The 27,495-nt window shown below is 34.2% G+C and overlaps 1 protein-coding gene across 17 annotated transcripts in view; it reads left to right on the top strand.

Moving 5' to 3' along the window:
- LOC110381336 (voltage-dependent L-type calcium channel subunit beta-3) overlaps positions 1–27,495 on the top strand; it is a 132,017-nt gene that overhangs the window by 20,826 nt on the left and 83,696 nt on the right. For 3 of the 17 annotated variants that reach the window (XM_064035141.1, XM_064035139.1, XM_064035138.1), the window contains exon 3: positions 13,398–13,526. The exons of the other annotated variants lie outside the window; for them this stretch is intronic. In XM_064035141.1, the coding sequence (XP_063891211.1) occupies positions 13,398–13,526 (129 nt within the window). The remainder of the gene's footprint in view (positions 1–13,397; positions 13,527–27,495) is intronic. 17 annotated transcript variants of the gene reach the window in all.

The following is a 27,495-nucleotide window of genomic DNA, read 5'->3' as shown; positions in this document are numbered from 1 at the left end:
TTGAGCTCTCGTTTGAAAGTAGTTGTTAGAAGATTAGATTGGTATTGTTTTATTTGCCTTCGTTAGTTAGCCGTTTTAGTGAGGCTGTATTTTATTTTTTGTAGAACAATGTGCTTTGAATTTAATGTGCGTCTGTAATGTTTTGATGATGATTTGTTGTTGGGAATATTATGGTTAGAGGTGGGTAGTCATGGTATCAATAATATAATTTATACACTCTTTCTCAGAAATAATTTACAATCTGTTTCTAATTTGATTAGGCGTCTGGGCCTTAGAAAACCGTTATAACTTAATACCAAATCTACATCTAAAATTCGCAATTTCGTCCTTTATTTATACCAAATTATCATACTCACATTTTGAGCACCTGTCGTTTTCGAAGCTATCAAATAAAATAATTTAAAAAACAAACAAGTGTAGCATCTGCCGGGACACGTGCTCGCGGCGCGAAGGCTGCGCAGGAAGTGGGTCACCGTGCCCTTGACTCTGGCGGGCGCATGCGCGAGAAACAAAAAGAGCGCAGACCGGCTGCGCCCGCGCCGCCCTGCGTGGCCTTGGCATTGGGCGTTGGAACAATTGCGAATTTTTTGATGGGTTGCCAGATTAGTTGGGTGATTGTTGGTAACGGGTATTTAATGTTACTTTTTGTACTGTTGGTTAAGTGGAATGTAGAGTGAAATAAGCAAAGAAGATGTGGTGAAGAAATACTTAAGAAGTTCAGAGGTTATTACCGATTTATATAAGTAAGCAAATATTCATGTCATTTGCGAAAGTGAATTTCGCTGGATGCACTATCCACTAACAACCCTTCTCAATATTACTGATATTTAATCGTTATGCCTCACAATATACCACTCCCCTCAATAAATATTTTAAGGCAGTATCATATGAGTGTCCTGGCAACACCGTCTCGCCGGGGGTCACCTTCCGGCGCGTCGCGGGCGCACGCGATAATTGTTATTATTAACGATCAAAGAGTCGCCGGCGGCAGGTGGGGCGAACAACTCTTGCTTTTGCGCAGATTTTGATACTTCGCCATATTGACAGGGGATAGTGAAAGTTGGGTATTATTTGAAAGGGGAATTTGAAGTACCGAATTTCGAATAGTCTTCGGAGGAATATTTTTTTCCCTCTTTAAGTGATAGAATGCTTTTGGAAGTTGAATCTGTTCAAAGGCAGTCGATACGGGTAGCCAGAAATTCTGACAACCGGTCTTACTAAGGGGTATCGGGTTATCCGGATGACTGTGTTGAGGAGCTCAGATAGCCAATAGCTCCATGTAAAACACTGATACTCAGCCGCATACTGAAAGCTGACCGCAACATATTTGGGAAAAGGTTGGTCAGACGATGATCACAAAATAAAGTGATATGCGTCAAATTCTGCATAGAGGATTTTTGAAATCAGGTTGGTCTCGATGACAACGGATCATGCTAAAGACTATTATTAGATCAATTTATTGCTGTTTTATTCGCAAGGATAAAGAACCTTTTTTTAAACCTGCAGGTTTTTGGTAATTTATGTAGGTACTGGGGAAATACATATCTAAGATAATCGAACAAGTAATGAGGAAAATTGCAATGTTTTGACAAGATTCAGATTTACCTGTACTGAACATGTGTGTTAATTAATTCAGATAACAATAAATTTTAAAGTGTTTTGCGTCAGAGAATGATTAATATTTATAGATGCTGCTACTCCGAATTTTATTGCATGCTATTTTTTTAAATAAACCCCCGTAATTACCTATTACTCATTCACCTGCCTTTTAAAAGAGCAAAGTACTTTTAACAAGGGTACCCAAAATGTAAACAAGGACCAAAATGCTCAAAAGTTATCGAACAAAAAGTTTTAACAAAACATAATCTGTAACTTATCTGTCCCTAAACGGAATCACATTCCCACACACACTTGGCCATATCCAAATAAAAATAATGTACCAACATTACGAACCTATATGATGACGTCAGCCCCCCCAAATATCCATTTGCGCGCGCATTTGATACTTCAAAGCGTACGAGCATTTCGAAAAAAGAACACGAATGCTTTTAATAAGTTAATCTTGAAGCTCTAATGAAACGTCACGCTGCGACAGAGATGAAGTTCTGTACTTGTATTACAAGCTTAGCAAACAGTTTGTGCAACCCTTAGCGCTGTAAAAATAAGGGTGGTAATTGCATGATGTTGATATCGTTCAATTTGGTATAAGTGTGAAGGAAATAAACAATACGAGTGGAAAGATGGCGCGATAAGAGGTACCTGAGTGTTCGTAGGGTTGTGCACACAACGTTCTTTGTGGAAAATGGTTTGGTAATGGATTTTTGTAAGTTCTCGAGTTATGGGTGATTCGTTGTGAGGGCTGCGATTGTGATCAGCGAGCCCTTTCGATCCTTAATCGATATTTTGATCGCGATTTGCTGGTGTCACGTTTTTGTAGTTGATCGCGTCCGTCATTTTGGGTTTCTGTATATTTTTTTTCGGGATTCTGTACGTGACTGTTATCGCTATTTTAAAAACACCGTGTGAACAAGTTATGAAGACCTCGCAATTTGGTATCGCAAACTTAAGAAATAAGACTTTATTATGAGGTCAGCCTCATGAAAAGGAGGTTGATTAATCTAAGTCATCACTGACTTATCCTACAAAAGCATTCTTTGAATCTATGTAGAGGTAGTTTCACTGTGTAGTGGCACTTGTTTTACATTTCTAATCGTTTCAAAGTGGTTGTTATCAACCTTGGGTTGGTTTCCCGCAGCCCTACACATCCGCGAATGTGAAGTGTTGAACACAGCGAAATTGATATTATATTATATTAGGATTCAACTCACGCGCCGCCGTCATCCGAGCCTGCGTCTCGCAGCAACTTGCCTTTGAAAGTTTATACCACAATCATTGGGATTTAGATACAAGATTAGAACTAATGGTAAGAGTACCTAATCTGATTTTAGGTAGTCTATATGAGGACTGTCTAAGATAAATATGTCTGTGGAGTAGTGTACCGTGAGAGAATGATCTGTCTTCATGTCCGGCTAATGTTATAGAGGTTCAGTGTTACTTTGTGTGTACATATTTTGGATCGATTCCAAAATTTCTTTGATAAGCATCTATAAAGCTTTTGCAGTTCTTAGCAAGTCAGGTGATACCGGAGACGAAAGCTAGAATCATTGTAAACGCACTGCAGTGTGACCAAAATTATGACAAACGTTCTTCTTATACCTACAGTTGACAACAACATCCAATTCCTTACCTACCCTAAGATCCCAAATGACCTTCACAGCAAACTACAAAGTACACCTAACTAAACATTAAACAGGAGAGTCAGGGCTCCTCACGTTTACTCTACCCTTCATAAATTATCGTATGCCACGATAAGTTAACAATGCGACAATACGTTGCGAAGTGGAATCCACCTGACGCCCCCGTCCCGCGTCCTCGATGCACCCCCGGCCACCCCCGCGATAACACAAAAAAATAATATCATATCTCGTTACTGAATCTACCTTTGTTGGGGTTTCGGGATGTGGGATGCGTTGGATGTGGTAAAATTATGCGAGATTTTTTGAAAAGTTCATTGAATTGGGGTCTATTTCGTAAGAATGTAATACGCTGTTTTATGAGGTAATTAAGCTTGCCTCAAATATTTTATGCAGTTATACACACATCAAAAGTGACATGGGATCAAAAAAAAAATGCAGATTTCTAGAGATGCAGATACAACAAGATGCAACGTATTGAAGATATAGGTAATTAGTGCTACTCCTTCGCAGCATCGAATCCGATTGATCCGACGCTGCGAAAGAGTAGCGCTAATTCAAATCATCGTTATTATGGAGCGGCGACGTCGTTTGAGCAGAGAAGAAATGATTCCACAGCTATGGGAATGATGGAAGCATTTTGTAAAGTTTTGTCTTGATGTATAGATATTTCATTTTTGATTTTTTTAAAGATATTTTTAATACTAATTATTACATAAGTACCTATAATAGAAAAGTGTCCGCACCATTATAAAATAATATTATTAAGTAACAAAATTATGTTCTGTTTCCGCAGACAAACCGTGTAAACTTTTCAAGTTTCCATGCCTGCTGGCTGTATGTACGATGACTCTTTTTTATTTATGTAATACCTAATTGATGTACCTACATTCTTTACAAATAAGAGTTTTCTATTTCTATGTCATTCCACAACGTGATTTGAGTTTATCCAAATTGAGTATGCTTAGTCAATATTCCTGTGTTGTTCGTGTTCACGGTGGTAAAACTCATTATTAATTATTTAAGTTACAAATATTGTTAAGAGAACTGTTATGAAAATTTTAGTCTTGTTAGCGAACTTAAATGTCCGTATGTCAAAAATCCTTTTAGTAGGAAAACGGCGAAATCCTTTATATTAATGCAAAGGTAGCTTGGTGTTTCGTTAATGTAGAGAGTAACAAAGAAAGAATTCGTAAAAAAAAAATTGTAATAAATATTAATCAGTAAAAAAGATAGATCCCTAGACACTTCTGATCTGTGTATTACTGTGCTTTTTAACGGTTTGCTCTAAAATACACTGAATTGTCTATTCGTGAAAAAATATTTTTATTTCTTACTAAAGTTAATTCTAACAATCAATTTAACGAAAATAATTTCTGACAATGCCACATCCACACCCACACATTTTTACCACATCCACCGAACAATGATATACCTGTATGCACTTTCGTTTTTATAAAACCCTCTGTATCCACTTTAAATTGGACATCACGGACCTTTTTTTTCAGCTCATATTCCATTTATCTCTAGAGTCATGATTCGTTGCATTGTCCTGGCCGTAAATACGGTAAAAAAACTACCGCCCGATACTTGTAGTGGCGTAAAAAAAAGTTCCAAATTAAAAATGGAATCGGTTTTGATTTGTGACGTGACGTTCGATTGTTTTTTTTTTGTGCGAAGCCGTTTTGCGTGGATTTTAAAATTCGGAATTGGGTAGTGTAAACTTTTTGATTTTGGAATAGTATTCTTGTAGTGAAGTAGTATGTTTTTTTTTCAAACTAAACTTTGTGGGTAATTGGCATCATTCATTTAAATTAATTAGTTCTTAATACAAATTAAATTGTATAAGTATTGGGTACCCAATTAGATATATAACATTTGCCTTATCTTGACAAAAATCTTTTTACCTTATTAAATGGATATCATTTATTTTATTTATTCAAATAAAACCATATACTTCGGGTTTATACCTGCATAGCATCCCAATTTACTTCCGTCGCCGCATACCTCTTGAACATAAAAAGTTATTGTTAATTTCGAGACCTCTTTAAAACCATTATCGTACTATAAATCTTACTTACCGTACATTCATAAATTAGGCAAAAAACCGCAGAATAACTAAGCATAAAGTGTTGCTGTTTTTTGGTACCTATAGGCTTACTCATACTCGGGTTTAATTTACGTTTAAATGAGAAGTACCCTCATCATACTTAACTCATCCGTTTTCGAGATATGACAGCTTAAATATAATAAGTTGCGCTTTAAAGTTGATCGATCGGTTGCTGCATTACGAAGTGCGAAGCATTGACTTCGTAAAGAGTAAGACAATAGCTGTCTAGACTCCTGGAGAGGTTATTGACCTCCGTTTGTAAGGAGATTATTTTAGGAATAGGGAATAATAATGTCACATTTATAATTTTTACTTAGCATATATTATACATAGTTTGAAAATTTTGTGTGTTTTCTTGAATGCGCTAATCTCTGGAACTAGCTACTCTACCGATTTGAAAAATTCTTTCAGTGTTAGGTGCCTAGTCAATAAGATTATAGACATGCTTATTTTTATCTAGGTGAGGGAGGTAGGATGCGGGTAAAACCCTGAGTAGATAACATTGAAATTAGATTTTGTACAGATCTAGACATGTAGTCCTAGCTACACGTCTAATTTCTCAAGCACTACACCAATAGTAAAATTCGTAGTACAAGTATAAATTATTAAACACACGCACACAAACTCATCAATAAACAAAATTGGCACGAACATATTCACCGAACGTTTTAAAACAATCAATTTCTTTTATAAAACAGTTACGTACAACACTCCAATTGAATGTGGGAAAAACGGAAACTTCCAAACATTTTTATAATAAGCACAAACATACAATTCACATAATATGTCACGGAGTAAGTAAAGATGAGCGGAGATTCTATAATGTAGGTAGGTCAGCCGCTTTCTTCTAGGTCAAATACGTAGATACAGTGGGCATGACCAAAATGATCAGTTACCAGTGAAATAACGAGGCGTTTGGGTACTTTGAGACACGATTTTTGGTTTTCTTATAGTGCTCAAGTCTAAAGAAGGCGTACAAGGGTGGACACAGTAAAGTTTCTCGTCTCCCGAACACCCCACATTTTGGTGCGCTACTTTCTTAAGAGATTTTGCGTTATGGCACCTCCGCTAGTCATTTTGTTCTCCATGGAATAAGTAAACCAATACCGGTTTATATAGAAAAAATGTCGTAGAATGTCGTGGTCTGCAATGGGTGAACAGTTAGAAAAAGTACATAAATGTCGTGGATTAAGTGTTGCCATACGCCTCGCTATGGCGGCCATCTTTATGTATGTGTGCTAAGTGAATGTTATGTTAATGAGGACAAAATGTTTTTAATAAAGATGCTCGTTTTCAAACTGGTAGCGGTTAAAAAATAAAATTTGAAGGTTTTTGTAAAGCAGAATTTGGTTTGACGTCTTGGGTTTTCTAGTATGTAGTAGGAAGGTCTCACATTGGTCTTTAATTCGTAATAGCTCAGGTTTGTTAAGGTAATTGTCTATATAGTTTTGCCTGTCAATTGATTCTATTTTTTTGAACTGACGCAAGACGCAGATGAGGTAAGGTCCACATAATGCACCTGTTTAATCAGTATAAACATGCATAAATAAAAGTTACAGAATTATTCAAGTATAAAAACTGCAATTAATAGGCATACTTAATTATGTTACAATTTTCGACAGGATATGATAAAGCGTCATGAGCTGAGTCAGAATTACATTCCATGAAATTGCACACTGGTGAAGGGCTGGTTTTGGGATTCAATTTACATGGCATCGCGTACTTTTTTATATATATTTTGAAATAATTCGGTGCATAATACAGGTCTATATTTGGGAGGTAGTTTTCAATATCATAAGATAAATGAAATCGCTGTTTATATCAATTGATCCTAAATAAAATACCTACTTCTTTTGAATCTTAAACGTAAAAACAATTTAACATATTTTTTTCTAGATTACACGTGACGTTAATTTATGAATTAAAAACTATACCTATGAAATGCCAAAAAACCGGTAAAGAATCTAATCACATTTAAAAGTTTAAACAATTAACGTATTTATAATTATTCATTAATATAAAAATTAAGATAGTAACGTCTTCTTATCGACATTATATTGAAATCCATAGACAATGACGTCAAAGTTTAATAATGTCGTAGGTTTATGAAACAGAGAGATCTCGGAACGAGTTTGTACAATCCTAGCAATAGTTTCTTAGAGCATTGAACCAACTGGAGACGCCATTGGTGTGCCTTCCACTATGCTAAAGATGTGACATCGCTGTTCATACTTCAAATCAGTCAACTCAAAAAATCTAAATCTTTTTTTTTCAAATCAAATAATCTTTTGAATAGGTATAGTTTTTTTTTTGTCTTGGGCACCTATTATTATATTTACTGTATACAGGCTTCAAGAGCTCTTCAACTCAGCTTAAAATTTGCATTTATTTGCATACATGTGTGCGTCAATATGATCTTAATAAGATTTGTGTAAATTGGCTTTTTCGCATATATTTATGTTTATGACGATTCCAGATGTTTGAGTGCTCTAAAATCCTAGCAATAGCTTGAGACACAAATAACATTAGAATGGTCATCGCTCTCATTATAACTTTTGTCGAGTTTTTTTATTTACATATATGTAAATTGAAGCGAATAGTTGTTTGTTAGTGTTGTCTATTAATAACACAGATTTTACATATGTATGTACTTTTTAGAAGGATCATCTGTGTGTATATGTGCCATTTCCTGAAATAATTCGCTGAAACGATGAAATGCATCCTATTCATTAATGAATCATAATGAATGATTAATTTTAAGCTTCGAGTTAAAACATATCACACTTTTTCTCAGCATATCTCACGGACATAGCAGCATTTTATGTATCATTAGACATACACAAGTCTATATACCAAAAATATATTGTCACATACCAGCCCTACCTAGATAGAAGATAATAAGAAATATTCAAATAAGCCATATGGTGGGATTTCACATAATGTATGCGAACGTTAACACACATAGTACTGAGTATCATCTCATGCCGTTGTCATAAATTACGGATATTCAAATGATTCCGATACGAATTTGGTACCGCAATTAACACGCGAACTGGTTTCCTAATAGTGTTGTGACAGTGATGCCGACTGCATTTTATATCGATATATGTATGGTGTATCGAACTTTGGTGTACAAGGCTTGTGAAGTGAGATTGGATGAGGATTAAAGTATGAGGTAAAGTGCGTATAGCATTGTAATAATGCATCGGTCATTGTGTATCTTGTACTTACAGTTGGTACACAGTCATAATGTGTATTGGTTGTTTTGATTTCGCCTAAAGCTTTTACTACCGATTATTCGATTCGTGTTTCAAAAATATATGGTCAAATCCTTCGAAATAGTATCGATAAGATACTTTCTTTGTCCAACATCGACAACAACCACATCACTAGTCCGCTACAAAAATGGTTTTATTCGTTCTCTAGCCAATAAGTGTGTAATGAATCTCATGAGTACCTACGAAATGAGATAATAACCAATTCGGCTAAGTGTGGGCACGGCCATGTTTTTTTTTAAATAAAATTTATGTATTTCATACCGGTTCTGTTCGATGTCGCCACAAGTCTTCTCAAATTTCGATGTACCACGAAAGTAATTGTCGAGTATATTTTTATGGGATTACATCACTATTTTTTATTAGGTACAATGGAGATTGCTAAATTCCATTTGTTATGTTTGTTCAAATGAATATTGTACAACTTGAATTTTTATTGTGTGTGAAGTGCTTATTGATCCTTTGATAAAAAAGTTGCGTATGTTTCCCTGATACAACATTAATTAAGGAGGGAGTAGTATCATCGGAAGGTAGATACTTTGAAGCATTGGCATTATAATTTGTGGTTGCGTCTTTCATCATACTTTAATAAATACTTGCATCTGGACGACTCTTCAGACGGTTCAATTTTACTTTCTTAAACGATACGACGATTCGCATACTTTGAATATTGTCACACTGACCGTGCGCGGCTGTCGCTATCTCCTCTCTTGAAAGTTCACCTTTAATCGACTCCTCTTCCAATCTTCATGTTCTTAGTATCCTCACCTATTGCAAGTAAAGAGCATATCATTGTAATAAGTATTTCCCAGCCACCACCTGGTAATAGTGACCTATCTTGCAAAAGTCACGTACACTTATCAATGACATTAATAAAAAACATATTCAAAGATCATAATGTACGTCACTATTATTTATCTGATTTTAAGTAGGTACCTTTATTAAGAATTTTTGAGGTAAATATGATATGTTTTGTCTTTTTGGGAAGTCCAACTCGAAAATGGCTGTACAATGTGAACTAATACAGGTGCCATTTGAAATGTAACAGGTAAAATATAATGTATGTATGACGTCAATTAAAGTTAATTAAGCAGAAGACGCAGATAGTTATTTTACATATGAATCTAAATCTGATTATCGCATATTATTACCTCATCTTATATTCAGAGAATCGATTAGTTTAAGTAGGCTTTATATCAAAGTCATTACTCTTGTTTTTTGATAATTTAAGGTTTTTTTCTGAAATCTATTTTCATCAATCAGTCACAATTTTTATTGGTCCAATATCAAGACCGAACTTACTAGATCCTTCAGACTACACGATCGTTCATCCTAGCTTAAAAGACCCACCACTCGGTAAAAAAACTCATTTTAAATAAAGAAAACAAAGAATATTTATTCTTCTAAATTTAAAATCAGCTAACGGTATCTGACCTAGCTAGAACCTTCATGGCAGACTGTCAGCCAGACTCTGTGATGACGTGTCAGGTGAATGAGTCGCACCACCAACGAGGCCGTTCATTGATAGTCCTCCCAAACCGGTTGTCGGGAAAACTATATGATTCTCATGATTAAGGTCACAGCCGTTTTGTAGATTATCATATTAATTTGTGCGTAGATGACAGATTTTTTGGTTGTAATAAGTAGAGAAGGATTTTGTTTGTTTTTGGGTTGGTAGTAAATGGTTTCGTTTTTTCGGTTGTATTGTAATTCAATAGGTAAGGCAACCAAATTATTATTTCGTTTTATTAATGTGGATAGTTCAATAGTTAATTTGTTCAAGTCTAGGTAGTTTTTGTAATCCATGTTTCGCAAGGTACAAGTATTACCACACTCGTATTGAGTAAGGCATTAAAGATCGCAGTTTTTCCTCAAATTAGACGAAATTATGTTTTTCAACAAATCCCAAGGCCTCAATTCAATTGAATATCACTAAAGCTTCTAATCAGCGTACAATTTTGCTCTGACAACTCATTTACACCGACAGCTAAAGAAACACACTCTAAACATTAACCCGTGAAAAACCACCCCGAAAACCATTACCCACTATCCTTATTTTACGCAAATAGTCTGTAAAAGTTTTCCTACTACACTGAATAGATTTACGGCGTCATTACAAACGAACAGACGTTTAACTGCAATCGATGTTTACGGCCTTTCTATTGTTTCAAACGATCCTATGTTACGATTTGGGTGGTATGTATGTAGTGAGCGATTTAGGGTTGGGTTTGGAGCGATCTTATTTAGTGCGGTTTAAAGCTATGTACATACAGGTACATACCTATACTTATAAAGCTGTAGAGTTTGTTTGTTTGCTTGATAGCGCTAATCTTAGGAGCTGGTGGAAGGATATGAAAAATTATTTCAGAGTTACAAACAAAGCCTATCTATCGAGGAAGACTATAGTCTACTTTTCATTCGAGTGTGGTAGCGTAGTTTCCTTCAAATGCGGTGAAACCGCTGATTTAAGCTAATAGATGGAATATTTTGCCCTATTTCAGCCTAGATCACTCTTATCCAATTATGGGTCGTGAAAATAAACCAGCCCTTCTAAAATGCAGTGTCCACTACAGGTCTAGGTAATAAAACTATGACATTTAACCGTCCCTTTTTAGCAGGCGGCCTACTTGTCACCCTAATTGGTGCAGGTCAGGCAGATACCTTAAATGGAATTGGAGCAGCTAACTAAAATAAATTGCTCCAAATTCCAGGAATAAGCAATTGTGCATTGCGGACTGTCGCCTCGGAACTTAGAATAGTGCAATTTCAGAATTCCTAGATAAGCCATTGAATTGACATGATTTTGTGATTTGCCAATTATCTTTGTTACCCGTATACAATATATTATAATATATATAATTACAAGAGGTGTAAAACGAATAAGTAGTCTGTTGTATAGTTGGGAAGCAATACAATCCTTTGTGATAGCCACCTGGTAAAGCATTTTAAAATATTCCATATTCATTGACCGTTTTGATGGAAACCAAAAATTTTCATTGATTCAGTTGAGACCCAGATTGGGTTTAGTAGTATCTATTATCTACAATACGTACATATAGGTCAGTAGCACACTTATTTTTATTTGCATATTTTCTCAAATGACTTAAGCTACTCTTGCAGCCTTAACTGCCTTTTCACACCGGCGGATTTTCCGCTCGGCTTTTAACAACTCATTACGTATGTAGGTATACGACACGTGTATACGACAGACAAATAACCTACATCTTTAATGCATAAATCTAACTAAAATATCGAAACTTATTAGACATAAAGTCAAAGATCATTTGCTATAACAATATTGAATTTAAGAAATAATGTCGTTTTAGTACTTTTCCGTTCAGCAATTTCCAAATTAAATGCTAGGAAGTGAACTAAAATGGATGTTATTTAACAATTTATTGTATTATTTGTTTGAAATTGGAGAAAGTGAAATATATTGGTATTTTAGTATTGTTACATCATGAACTACTTATTGGTCTCACTCATATATTTTGCCGTCTCCAAAAGTGAAATATATTTTTTGTGCAGACGATACTATAGCGACTTATTCGTTGTTTTTTTTATTTCAACAAATGCATGTAAATTGCACTGTTAATAAAAAATCTTTATTTATGTCGCACGTTATTACTTATCATAAAAAGTACCAATAATGGTTGCTAGCACGCTACAAAACGATTTATTAATCATCTAAAATTGCAATGAAATGCAATTTTGCAGTTGTCATAAGTATTGTAGTGTACTAATTGAAATATGTATATTTTTTAATCTATTTTTTTCCTTTAAAAGCTGTATCGTCTGTACATTTATACAGTTCTAATAGATGCTTTTTAGTTGCAATAAGGTCACACATTTCGACGCTTCCCACTGGGCACTGGGCAATATCTTCCGATCTTCTTTATTCTTCATTCAGTTCTGCATGTACCACTTTCCACATGAGGCTTTATAGTACCTTTAAACAATTATTCGATGTTTACAGAACATTTCCTAAGTATGTACTACACAAAGCTGCTCAGATTGGATGAATTTCGTATAATAAATAAAATTGCGATGCGATTTTGTTATTCGAAATTCCAATTTATTCGAATAATAATCGTGACGTAATTTAAGTTGTGTTCAATTGTCAGAAGATAAATAAAATAATTTTATTATTCATTTTTCCGTAAGTGTTTGGTTTCTTATGAATAATTTATTGGAAATGATAATTCATTTTGTTATTAATAGATATTCAAATGTATAAATAATCCAATCTGATCAGTAATAGCTCTCGATAAAGTTATTGTGTTTCACATAACTTGGATTTCTCCTCACTTTAAGTTCATTATGTATTTTAAGATTTTAGTTCATATGAAGATTACCTTTTCTATTTTTATTTATGGAACCCGCGGATAACCTTACCAGTTATAAACCGAGTTTTAACAACACCACGACTCCAAGCCTTACCAATATCCAAAGTGAGTTCTACGTCAAAACTATTTTAACAAATTCCGTAGTAGAACGTAGTTAGCCCTAGATATTTAAGGTTGAATAGCCAACCCTAGTCAAATAGAACCCTTAGAACAGTCTAGATCCCTTCGAAGACCTTAGTAGCCCTAGAGGATTAGATACCCCTAATGGCTGACGTACAAAGTCTCCAAAAAGTAGCCCTAGAATAGACGTAGAATATTAGCTACCCAGTAGCACCTACCTAGGTCCTGAACCCAGGAAGGGGCCCAAGGAATGTGTGATCTCGTTGCGAGGTGTGACGAGGTCCTTGCACAGGGTGGCGGCGAGGCGCGCGCGGGGCGCAGCAAGCGGACGTCGGCGTCTTCGACGGGGTCCCTGGGCCGGGGCGCACTGTCCGACCCTGATCTCCAGAGCCGGCTGCAGCCCAATCTTCCAGCGTTCTGGGTTCGTATTATGTGTGTTTGTGGTCCCCTTGCTTTCAGCGTTTGGCTTGGTTTTACAGTTTCTGCTTTGTCCAGGTGAGTCTGGTGTTGGTAATGCTTGGAGATCTGCTTCCGTTGTTTATAAAAAATATTATAGGTGTATACTAAGGTTTGTATGCTTTCAAAAATGGTATTAAGGGTTTTTTCCTACCTAAGACACGGGTAATTATTTACTGCTTATTTTAAACGAAAAATAAGCGCCTTACATTTTAGCAAATTATTGCAAAGCTTAATCGATGTTCACGGCAAAATTTTGAGACGTTGCACACTGCAAAGGCTTATCAATATGACTGTACAAAAATATTTCAGCTGTGCACTATTGGCTTTGATTGGCAAAACTTCTTTGATCTGCTTAAATTTTAATAAAATTATCAAACTTTTTAGTTAGGGTCTAAATCAAAAAAACTGTTTTGTAAGATTTCTTTGAAATATTTGTTAGCAAAAATAGCTAATTTTAGATTTTAAAAGGAGAAATACAGGATACTAAAAGAATTTTGTTTACTTCGCAAGATTAGAAAGAGGATGTTTATCTTATCTTTCTAAAAATAAACTGCTCAGTATATATAGAGGTTCTCACATAATTACATAGTTTCTTACGATAAGAAACTTAATGTATTCGTTATTTAATTAATTGACATTTCGGTGGAACATTATAACCTTTCCAACTTGGAGAAAATATAACAAGATTGGAATGCATAAGTGAACGTCAATTAATTTAATATTAGATAGAAGATTCAAATAGTTGCACAATATTTGTTAATGGTACCTAATGGTAGTTTCTATCGAAATTATGTCTGACTGCAAGATGTAGATCAAGTGGAATTTGGCCTGTTAGTCATACCTACCTATAGGTTCTCAACCCGGTGCCCGGGGCGCAGTGCAGTGGGTAGAGCCCCTAATATCATAAAGCTGAAGAGTTTGTCCTGAAAGCGTGCAACTCAGAAACCACTGGTCCGATCTGAAACATTCTTTCAACGATAGATAGCTTATTTGTTGAGACAGGAAAGTGCCTGAAGTATAACCGCTGACGGATGCGAGTTGTTGGCAGAACAGGAGTTTAAAGTAACGAAGACTAATGCTTAAGTAATATTGGAAGTTTTACTGCATATGTTGAGCTACTTTAAGTACCTACCAAGGGTTTATCATCCTTTACTAAAGGTATTACAGATTTCGAATAAAATTACCTGTAACCTTTTATACGAATACAAGTCATCCACTTTTAGCTCTATGTAGGTCTGTACGTCTAACACGTTTGTGAATCATCAGTGATCAATGTAATAAGTTTATTCTTTAAATAAGGCTGTTGCCCTTTTGGTATTAAAACAAGGAAAAGATTGACCACCTATATAATTCAGTTTTACCTACCTACATACATTATTTTCTTAGAACATTTGTTTTTTTATTATTTTATCAAGTAGTCGCTAATTGCTGACGTCAATACGTTAATGATGCGATTTGCCTTAATTATGCCATTTTTATACGAAGCTTCAGATACACTACTAATTGTAATTCTAGGTATTATTGATAAAGTAAAGTTCAGTGTTTATTAGGTAAAGCCTGCGGCGTTGCCTCTGTGCCATAGCCATATATGTATATTGTCTTAAAATCGCTGTTAAACGTAGAGATAATTTCTAGTATCATTGCTATTTCATGGGTTTTTGTGGTTTATTTCATCATCTTCCGAGCCTTTTTCCCAATCATGTTGGGGTCGGTGGAAGCCGACGTCTAACCGGATTCAGCTGAGTACCAGTGCTTTACAAGAAGCGACTGCCTATCTGACCTCCTCAACCCAGTTACCCGGGCAACGTCGTATATTTGTTAATGAAAAATAGCCGTGAGTGAACTTTTAATTTCCCTGAATGATACCTTCCATTCGGAGCAAAATACCTTCCTACCTGTTATGCTGGTCTTGTAACTTACAGTCCTACTTTTCTACCTATTAATATTATCTAGAAATTAGACTGAAGATCGCCTACATACAGTCTAGAAGTTCAATATATTAGAAATTGTTTACTTTACCGATTGGCATTAATTTAGATCAAGTTAATGCGTCCTTAAACTTTGATTATTAGATACATCTTGCCAAATACATACAAACAATTTTTATTATCCAACTGTATCAAGCGAAAATGGACCTTATGTTTAATGTTATAAGGGTTATAAGAGTGGGATGTTTTCTATATTTATTGTACGTTGCTTTTACCAGACGTTATTCTAATATAATTCGTATATCGAATACCGACCGATTTAATAGGAACTATTGACATTGTTTATGTTAGTACCAGAGGCCTGTGGTGCTCAAAGTTCTTTGTATTTTTATGAAATTGTGGTTTGTTTAAATAACGACTGAGCTTTAGTTTCGTGAAAAAAAATTGAAAATAAATATAAATATTTAAAATGAATTGTTGGACGAATTCAAATAAGTTATCTTACTATTTTTTTAATGAGTAAGATTTAAATAGAAACACCTATTATTTTATCCGGCATACACTTCTTTTCCCTGTAAAGGGTAATAACTGATATCGTAATACTAGGATCTGCGTCATACGGTTACGTTTGTGTATAAACTAGACACGTGACTATGATGAATAGTCATGAATCTAGACACACGGCAGTGTGTCCGCCAAGTTCGAGCAAAAAAGGCGACACACCGGCCGTGGGTTATATTACACGAACCATTTCGGGCCAAATTCGACCCCCCTGTAACTCAAAATCTATTTTATTTACGCATATCAAAATTCTAGTATCTGTTGAGACCCCCTCACTTATCTAAAATACAAAATCTCATTAATATACCTATTGTAGGTCTTGAGATATTGACGTCAGAAAATCGCTATTTTTACTATACACTCACTGACTGATTCACTGATTCACTGATTCACTGACTCACTCATCAAAAACCTAGACCACTTCCAATGGTCGTATTGACTTGAAATTTGGCATGGAGGTAGGTCTTTATGTCAAGGTAAAGGGAAAAATCTGAAAATGGCCAAGTGTGAGTCGGTTTCAAAATAATGAAGGTGTTTTATACCCGGTGTAAATTTATACCCCTAAGGAACTAAAACGAACTAAATTTATCTATATTTATATAATATATCTTCGAATGGTACAAAGGTTTGTATTTAGTCAAAGTAAAGTAAAAATCTGAAAACAGCCAAGTGTGAATCGCTTTCGAAAATAACGAATGTGTAACTTTGATCCACGAACATAATATATGATAACATGTCATGTCAGTCAGTTGGTAAATCTAGTCATAGTTAATCTAGTTCATTTCTTTGTAAGAAACATAGTGCATATTAAAAATCTAAAAGATAGTATAAATGAGACATTTCTTTAACTAACTTCATCATAAGAAAAAATAAAATAAACAACCTTACAAAATAAATGAAATCCCACCCAAAACAAAATGTGAAAGACTGCCAAGTTCGATAATATGGGAATGCTTCGCCTATAAAAGAAGTGAGATCTGAATAAGTACCAAGTTCCATACACATACCTCAGTTAAAAATAGTTACTTTTTAATGATGATTACTTGGCAAGTTTTAATAGAAAATTAAATACTTGATTCATTGCGTTTAGTAGGTTTATAACAAGGTGTATGAAAACTTGCCAAGTAACATCATTAAAAAGTAACTATTTTTAACTGAGGTATGTGTATGGAACTTGGTACTTATTCAGATCTCACTTCTTTTATAGGCGAAGCATTCCCATATTATCGAACTTGGCAGTCTTTCACATTTTTGTTTTGGGTGGGATTAGCATTTTAGGCATATGTTAAGTTCATTCATAACATAATTATTGACGCATTAACTTTTCGCAACGTATGAAAATATCAGCCTACGTTGTCGGCTACGGATGTGCTACGCAGCTACGAGCTTGCTACACCGTAGCAGGTAAACAGTTTGAGAACCGGCGCCGTTCACCGACGCTCTCGTGTTTTATGGCGCATTATGCTATAATAATATTTTTTACTTAGCACATTTTTGTTTATACCTGCACTACGACCGTGTGAGTGTGTGTGTGGGGTGTACCTGTGTGCGAGTGCGCGGGCGCGGGCCGTTCACTTAAAAATATAAAAATGTCGTTTGCTCGTCGTACCGAACGGCGCGGAATCTAATAGCCAACCGAATTTTATGTTCTTTCGCGGTACCAGATTGTGTTACACGGTGGGCCCACAGGTTTTTTAAACCTCTTTGTTGGTAGAATTGACTTTTGTTACGAATGCGGGGTTTATGGTGACGCCCAATTAGCGATGGGCCTCGCAATCTGTGGTACACGCGGCTTTTGTTACAAATGATTTATGTCTATGAGTTCGGAGCGGTCTCGCAATGGCAATTTAGTTTTTGAACATTAATTATATGTTAAATATTAAATTTCGAGGTTAGAACTGTAAAGCGGCGAGCTTTTGTTGCTGATCTTATTCTGCACTGTTAAATCTTTGTTCTGACGTTAAGTGGGTATATTTGCTTGTTTTTAAACAGAGGAACTGTTATGTGGAATATTAGGTGGTCTTAAATCTATTTACGAGTATTCTTTGTTGGTGTAAACAGTAATATTTCTGAGTAGTAGTCGTTGGGCTGGCGTTGATCTATTCGCGTCAATCACACATGCCACTGCGAATAGGTAATAAAGTGTGAATGTGGAGATACTTACGCGTAACTGCCCGTTAAACTGCAATGGAGGAATGGCCCATCTTATTATACCCACTAGTAAATATTTATAATGGAGAGATTATTTTTGAGGCCTGTTTCACACACATGCACATTTAAAATACGCTATATTTCTATTTTCGTTATAGCCAGCAGAAAACTGCTTCCACGATTTGTCGTGATTTAAGGTATACCACCTTGGCAAATTAAAGACCATCATTTACTTTGTAACATACTTCAATACAGAAACATGTTAACAAAATCGTAAAACCTTTAATAATTTCATAAAATAGAAAAGCAATACGGTCCAGATAAATTACTTAGATAGGACAGACAGACGGACTTACGGCGTATGTCCGAGAGCTCATTAATTGGAGACCACACACGGCTGGTATTGTACCATAGCTGTTAATGATTATCATTCACTATTATACTTGTTAATGGGAATGTTCAAATGAAATGGGAAACTATCTAAGGAGCCGAAGTACTGTATGGAGTCGATTTATTGGTTTTTGTTTGATAAAGATTGGTTAAGTTTAATGTTAATGTTATTACGTAAGAAAGCGGTAGCAAAGGACCACCACAAGCACAAGCATGATCATCACAATGGTCAATCTCTTTTTCAAAATTAGATTCAGAAAGAAAAGTTAGGTACGACACTTTCGCAAAAATAAAATGATAGGAAAGTCAAAACTGTACATTGAATATTTTTTTTAAAGAATACTTGGGGGGTGATCCATAATCGATTCCGAACCCAAATATGAAGTTTTTAGAATTTTTGTCTGTATGTCTGTTTATCTGTTTGTCTGTATGTTTGTCCCGGATAAACTCAAAAAGTACTGCATGGATTTAAATCAAATTTTGCATGACTATTACCTGGGGGCCGGTTCAACACATAGGCTATATATTATCACGCTATCACCTACGGGGGTTGAGCAATGAACGATAAAATAAACGAAATTGAAAAATCTATATTACGCAGACGAAGTCGCGGGCAACAGCTAGTGTAGAATAAGTATGATCGCTTTGAGGGTTTAATAAAGATTTTATTTTTTATTTTCGTCACACAAATAGGTGGTACAGAACAACCTACTAAAATCTAAACCTCCAGACAGTTTTTACAGCCTAAAACGAAAACAACAATGAAACGAAGCCATGCGTTACATAACAAAATCTTATTTATCCTTGGACTAGACCCTAACATAAAATGTATAACTTGGCAAACTTTTTACACGCCCTAAAAACTTGCCTATTTTACAATTAATGCGACTTTTTCGAATCATTAACCATTATTGTTTCACAGTTAACGAAACTTTCAGTCGGCAGGTATCCGCGAAACTAAAACTACCCTCTTTTATAACGATAACAATAAAACTTTGTAACAGTTTACTAGTAGATATTAATGTTCAATTTATGACTATTTTATATGTAGTTTTTTTTATGAAAGTTTTTAACGAGTTCGTAAGGTTAATTGGTTGGGACTATTAAATTTGTAGTTAATAGGTACTTAGCAGGTATGAATCGTAAATACTGTTGTGAGTAAGATCGAATGTGATGTAGATGGAGGCCGGGTGATAACACTAGTGTTCTTCGGTTTACAGTCTGTTTTTATATGCGTCATTGAGTAGTTTTCACAAGCAATGAAGGATTTTTTAACCTATGTGTAAAATTTTAAAAGAAAATAAGGGAATACTTCTTCGCCGATTCTAAAAAATATTTATTAAATTCAAACACTACTAGAAACGCTAAATCTTGTCTGGAAAATGCAGAAGATTTGTAACCCAAACTAACTATGATTGTGACCCATAGTCATCTCAGAGATAACAAACAATAATTTTAGTCCTGTGGTATAGCAGCAATAAAATACCAAATAAATCGAAACAAAATACCTTTATTTATCTCATTGTTATATCCAAACATCGACTTAATTACTCCACATTATTAGTTTTATAGTTACATTTACTGGTAAACAATTTTTATTCGTCCGTCTAGTATCAGATGTTGCGGCATTCTCATAAACAGCTCATCCTTATTTTATGGAAGCTTAATAACTGGTATAAAAGTACAATTTTATATGATTTCGATACGATTGATGTTTATCTTGAATCGCTGGTTTTATGGCCTGAGTGAGAGTATGGTGTTTGTGTATTGTTTTATGGGTAGTATGGTTTCTTGTTTGTTTCGAGTTTAGTGGCCTTTATGGTAATGAGTGGTTGGTTTTTTAATGTTGGTACAGTGTAGTGGTTGGCAGATGAGAGCGTGCTTGGTTTACTATAAAGTTTGTAACAAAAAAGATGTTTAATGCAAAAATGTTGTAGAATAGGTACTCTTTTATTTATATTTACTCATTTTTGATTGTCTTACCTCTATTTTTTAATAAAATCTCCATAATCAGTGAAGAAAACCAAAACTATTGGTGATTTTAGTACCTATTACCAATAATGTATTCTAATAAAGAGTTAAGCCTCTTTTACCCATGCTGTGAATCTGACTAAATGGTAAAATTTTATTAGATCAATAACATTAAATTCCATAGATCACAATCAACTCAATAAAATATTCTTCCTACTTAAAACAAAATAACTAGTTTCTCTAACGGAATCTCAATAATTACTAGCATATAAGCAGATTTTACGCTCTTCTAATTATTTTCGTTAGATTTATAGAGTTAACCAAATGTATGTAGATAAGTAGGTGCCTAAAGAACATTTATTTTTAATGATTTCGTACAAATGGCGATGTGATTTACATTAATTAATAATTACGTTACTTGCTTTTAGAACAAGTTTCCGACATAATAATACAACGTATGACGTTCAAATAAGATGTTTTTATATTCAGTTTTTATGATAGACAGTTAATTTTATGTGACTTCGGTAACATTAAAATTTTAGGAATTTTATATTAATTAGGTATCTGCAAATGGTACATTCCTTTATTAAACCTTTTGAATAAAAAAATCGTGATCATGAGTGGTCAATTTTTTTGCAACAAAGTTTATAACCTATCACTTTAAAACTAATGGTGTTTTTTTTATATCTTCAATTAGCTTGTGGCACTTGGCTTATCTTTTATCGAGAACATTATTTTAAATGATTTGCACACATTATTCTTAGACGGGTAAAAACTTATTATAAACTAGACAAACTGATATCATCTAGGTACTTACAACTTTTTTTGGTAGGTCTAGGTAGTAAATACCAGAATTTACATACCTTAGTTTTTTTTTGCATTGAAAATAAAATAGAGTGCAACGTTTAGACAGTTTATGAAAAGCATACAGCAACGTGATGAGAATGAAATATAGGTATTCATTACAGTTTGATAAACTTATTAACTAATTTAACAATTTAAAGAAACTGAGATTTAACTGTGCTGAAATACAGTCGTAAAACTCCCGGTACATAAACGAATCCGTGAAAAACAGCTAGTTTTCTAAATTGAACATGGCAGTAACACCCATACAACACGCCCATTTGACCCAAGTAGCTATAGGTACACATATACATGTGTTTGTAAGTAGGTATGTCGGTTATGGGACATCTCGTTATTTCTATTTTATTATATGAATACGTAATGATGCTTGCGACACACCAATTGCCGATCTTGGCTCTCGTTACGGTAAAATTTACATAGATTAAGATATTTTTTTTCATTGCGATAAGAACTTTGATAAAGAATGGTGCACAGAAATGATTTAATTTATTGGCAATGTTTTGGGAGATAAAAATAAATGCTGCTTAATTAAATAAGTCTAGTAACAAAATACCATGGTATGGTCTCATATTATATAGGAAATTATTACTTTCAACATGATAACTTAGAAATCTATCTAAAGTAAGCCTCATTCACTTCAGATGTCGATTGTAATTATTTGAGTCTTGTCTTTATTATCAAGTATTCTTAACCACACAATAATCTATCTAATTTCTCTAGACAGAGCTTACAAATGCATCGTCAATAGCTTTAATCAATTTAAAAAACCCTGATAAAATCCTCCCATTTAATTAATCGGAATTAATACCCAAACCTCTCAGAGGCTTTCAAAAGATATCCATAAAACTATGAACTAAATATCTAGTATCTATCTGTTTGTATTGTCGAATCTTTATCGCCACTAGAATTGAAATTATTTATATATAGATAGATAAGTATGTATGTGGCATATGCTTATTTACGAGTATTCCGTATCTTTATTATTTGAATCTCAAAAACCGGTCGCAGTTAACTGATTGCGTTGGTGTACTTTACAAATGTTGGATTTTACCGAACAAGTATGAATACATATATTATTTGTAATTAATTCTGTGTTTGTATGCTTTGTAATTATGAGCTGTTTGGTTTTAATTTTAGTTCATTTGTAGCAGGAAATGAAAGTTTGAGGCTGTGTTAAAGTTTATTGAAGTAATGTTTGTTTTTAAAGTGATGATTAGATTTGAAAAAACTTATGAGTTTTTTAAAAAAACGAAAGTAATTATATCAAAGATATTTCTTAAAGACATAAATTGTCCTACCCACATTTCATAGTTTGAATTAAAAATGTAAGTTTTAGAAATCTGAACTATAAATCCCATAAAAATCAAACAGACAATTTTACTCTTTAACTACACACAGTAACTTAATCGATCACTAAACAGCCACAGGAAACGAATCACTACAAGCAGTTTAAGCTACATACGATTTGAGCAACCTTTCACTGCAATAATACTCGTAAATCGTAATTTATTATAATTGGCCAGTGTTTTGTTTCTCACGGTAATCGATACATGTAATGAGGAGGTGTGATGGAATATCGATACTTAATCGACTGGATTTGCGAGTAACTTGCGCAATTTTTTTAAACGATGTTAATGTGCGAATTAACGTACGCAAATTTATGATGGGTTATGCTGAAGTTGTTTTTATGTATTACCTAGTCGTTCTTTTTTTTAGTGCAAAGGAAAATTAATACATTTATGAAAATTATTTCATTTACCTATGCTTTTAGTGTGGCGTCCTTGGTGTCTGAATGTTATCTCCACGTTTGATCCGACGGTTAACTCTTTTTTTTTGAGGATTTACCGAATGATGCATTTAGCTCATTGCTGATTAGCAACCCTGAAAAAAAGAAAATGTGTGATGTTATTGAAATAAAAAATGAAAATATCTCCAAATAAATACATTAATTCACCACATCTGGATCTAAAGTCTCAATTTCCAAAGAAATAAAGCTATGAATAATTAGATGCGCGTCCTAGACAGACATCATTTAGACCTCTTAAGCCTTAAACGCTCGCACATAAAATATTACATTGGTTAGTATATGATTTGTGAATGCTTGTCCAAGATCAGTTTCAATAACATCGGATGGCCGCGAGCGATCTTTTGGCAACATATAATTGCAGTTTTTCGAATAATCAAAGCGCATTAGTTGACCATTGGCGCATACCATTACGTGGGTGAGCCGAATAGCTTCTTAAAAGAAATTGCTTTTAAATGTGAGTTATTAAGTAATAAAATGGATAATATGTCTGGCTATTGATGATATATTTGGCGTGGTACAAACAGGTACCTGTTAATATTAGGTAAGGCTAGAATTTATTAGACGATCCTTAATATTGTACGCGTTAAATGTATTTTTGTCACGATACTTTTGACTGTTCATTGATAGAAATATTCCTAACTTGCTAAACAGTTTTACATAACGCGTCTTAGTTCCCAGATGTGAAGTCAACGTTAATCCATATTAGACCATATAATTACAATTTGTACATCGTAAATGCACTAATGGTTCATCTTCGTTTTGACACGACGTTAATTAAAAACAGGCCCCATAAACGTCACTAAGTGATTTTTATTACCCTACCATAATGAATCCGACGTCCCATAATATATAATAAATTATATATCGCCGTATGTTTGTGATGTAGAAACTAGGTATACATTAGGTAATGGTTGAACTATACTATATTATGTCGCCATTGGTTTGGTAACGTATAATTATGAAATATAGTTATTTTTGAATGTAAATTGAAAGTGCCATCTGCCTGTAATGATGCATATTAGTCGTTTGTAGAGCGATGTGTCACTGGAGGGAATTATTACCAAATCGTTGCATTTAGTATTACTATTAATTAACTAATGTATCGTTTTTATTTCCGTGCAATAATTAGTTTTATTTTCACTATTTTAACACTGAATGTATGTACCTATTTGTTTATTTTTTTCATGCAGTGAGTACTGCTTTCAGTTGGTATATTCTATTGAAAGAAAATTATATGACTCTGGCAGGTAAGTAGGTATTATTTTGCCTTTTAGTAGTGTTGTTTGGTATAATATGTCATATCAGATATATCAGATACATCTATGTATGTATTTCAAAAATCATACTTCAAATGAAGTGAAAACTAAGGAAAAAGTATACGTGTTTGTACCTATATAATTTGTGATATACTATTAATAGTAAGAGAGAAAAACAAATAAAATACCAAGCAGATAAACCACTTTAAAGGGTAGGTACAGACGATTTAATACCGAATAATATTAATTCTAGTATCTCACAGGTTTATTGTTTGACGTATTTAATGTTAATGTGATTACGTAAATTGGATGTTTTTGTCGCTAATACCATTTAATATTGGTGATATAATAATGAATAAATCGCTGAATAATAGTGCCTTATTTTTAGATAAGATTATTATTAATTTAATTAGCAGCCGGTGGCTCTTTAGTACATGTTTTTTTTATATAAACAGAACTACCTATATATTTTTATAGCATTCCTATAGACGTAGTATATGGCAAAATGTATTTTTATGTTTACTGATTGACGTAACTTGGATGAGTATTCCCACATAGTTTAGTCCAAAAATAGGTTTTTACTATGATAAAATGCAGCTTTTATTTTTAACGAAAGCACAAAAAATGCATAATTAATTCTAGTCATATATATCTCGAAGTGCAGGTGTCTGCATCAAAACACTTCTCTGTCAATAACAAATTAAGAACATCACAAAAGAAATACATTACCATACTAATAGAATAGAAATAAACTTATTACAGAGATGATACCGGAAATCTTAGCTAACAATGGGAGAGATGTTTAACAAAACCAGAGCAATGATTTCGACACATAATCTAAGCTTGTTGTAAACTTTTACGACATTACAGTTACGAACCTAAATCTTTAAAAACTGTGTCCAAGTCTCACCCAAACTTAGAGAGCTTAACTAACTGGATACGCCAATGCCTGGCGCTTCAAAATGGAGCCTAGTTTAAGCTCGTGTAAGTCATGAGTATTGCCAGCCTCACCCGCCCGTGGTGTACCCTGCTAAAAAACGGACCAGGCTCAGAGCCTTGCTCGGAGATGTGCAGCAGCATCATAAAGCTAAAACATATCCCACACTGCGCTCAACAACATGCCCAGCTCGGCGAGTATGGGCAAATCCCACATCTTTTCTTTCAATTTCCTCGTTGCACCACTCTCGCTCTAAAATTGGCAAACTTTTCCACATTATGTACTTCATAGTCTGCGCTCATGTCTGTTCCGGTTATTCAAATGCTCTAAGCACCCAAAGTGTGAGAAGACGATACAATATTCTGTCGTCTGTATTGTGCAATAACGTGGTAACTCCCGACAATTGGAGCGGTCGTGGGCAGACCGATTAGATGAATACCAATGTAAGATGGATTCTAGCATATGGGCATCGGTATGACACGAATATTTTATTACAGTTTTGTGCTTTTTAAGTAAATATGGTGAACGAGGTTATTACTCATCTGTCTCGAAGTACTTTTTAAGAAGTGAATGTATTATTACAGATTTTTTTAAAGATATTTTATACTTGTTACTGAGAATAGTAGCCAACATAAAAAGGGTGTATGTTAATATGTAAAATTGTTGGTTTGTATACTTAATAATATGTATTATAAATAGTTATCCGTATATAACGGTATCAGCAGCTTATAGATACTTACAACTTTACAAACAGATTTTGATAAAATTTCGCACGAAGCTTATCATGACCCAGAGGACATAAAAATACTATTTCCATCCGGGTACATCAAGAAGTTCACGGTTAGCAGCTAGTTCTAAACTATGTCCTAAGACTATGAGAATTAGGTTTATTTTCTATTCAAATGCATTTTTAAAAGCCTAATCACGTGAGTAAATATCACTGACCTGAACGAGAACGTGGTAAGTAAATGAATTCATTAATTCATGTGACATTTTTAAAATCATTGACACGACATTATTTCTTTGAAAAAACCCGTTAGAATGTATGCGTGTGATTACTTTTCGTGTCTTACCGTCGAATTGCGTCATTGCATTAAATTCACTGGACATCTTAGAAATTTACGACTGTTATCCAGATATGACCAGATGTAAGCGGCCGTATCTAGTTCGAACCGGTTTCGATTACAATTAATATCGTCGCCAGCTAAACATTTGTTGTGCATTGCTTGAGGCTAACTTTAATTTATTGTGCTGTAATGATATTTTAGTAGGGAACATTTTTTTGCTGTCAGTTTGACTGGCGGAGAAAATGATAGTGAGCACGGGCCGATTAACTACATTAGTTATTAGGAATTACATGTTTTCAATAGTACCTATCTATGTATTTGTTGTAGCCAATTGTTTTAACACCAAAATTCACAAAATCTTGGATAAAGTTTAACCAGATTTTGATAGATATTATTCCTTTTTTAAAAACAAGCGTTTATTTCATATTTGTCATAATTTTTGGACAGTCTGATATTCGTTGAAATCTATACGAAATATCCTATTATGAGACATGAGTAATAAAAGGAGGCAAATCACTTTGTTCAAATATTAAATATTAATGTATACTAGGTATTAACTGAAAAACTGTGAGCTTTAAGACTTAAAATCAAGTGCGTTTCAAAATCGAGACAATATATCTCTGCGACCTTTCACAAAACTTTCCTATTTCACCGTCTTGTACAGGCCTCTATAACACGACCATAAACCAAATCGTAAAATATATGACCCAGTGTAACCTGACCTTTACTTTTCAACTGCGCAAGGAAACTTCAACCTTATGACGTAGGAAATAAGAGTGAGTTTGTAAATGTAATTGTTACGTTGGTTGATCTATAAATTAATCCCCGGTTGTTCGTGATTTATTTTATTTTAACACTTCAATAGTAGCCGATGTCCATTTGGAGGCATTTTTTCAGAACACTGATCTGTCAGTGATGATCCGCACACAAACATACGTGAAACCCCCCTTTTATAAACGAAACACTTATGTATTGGCGTTAAGGTTCAAATTGCCGTGA

This window comes from Helicoverpa armigera, chromosome 6 (assembly GCF_030705265.1).
Source record: "Helicoverpa armigera isolate CAAS_96S chromosome 6, ASM3070526v1, whole genome shotgun sequence".
Taxonomy (NCBI): domain Eukaryota; kingdom Metazoa; phylum Arthropoda; class Insecta; order Lepidoptera; family Noctuidae; genus Helicoverpa; species Helicoverpa armigera.
The sequence above is the reverse complement of the archived record's forward strand: the minus strand, read 5'-3'. Positions and strand labels throughout refer to the sequence as shown.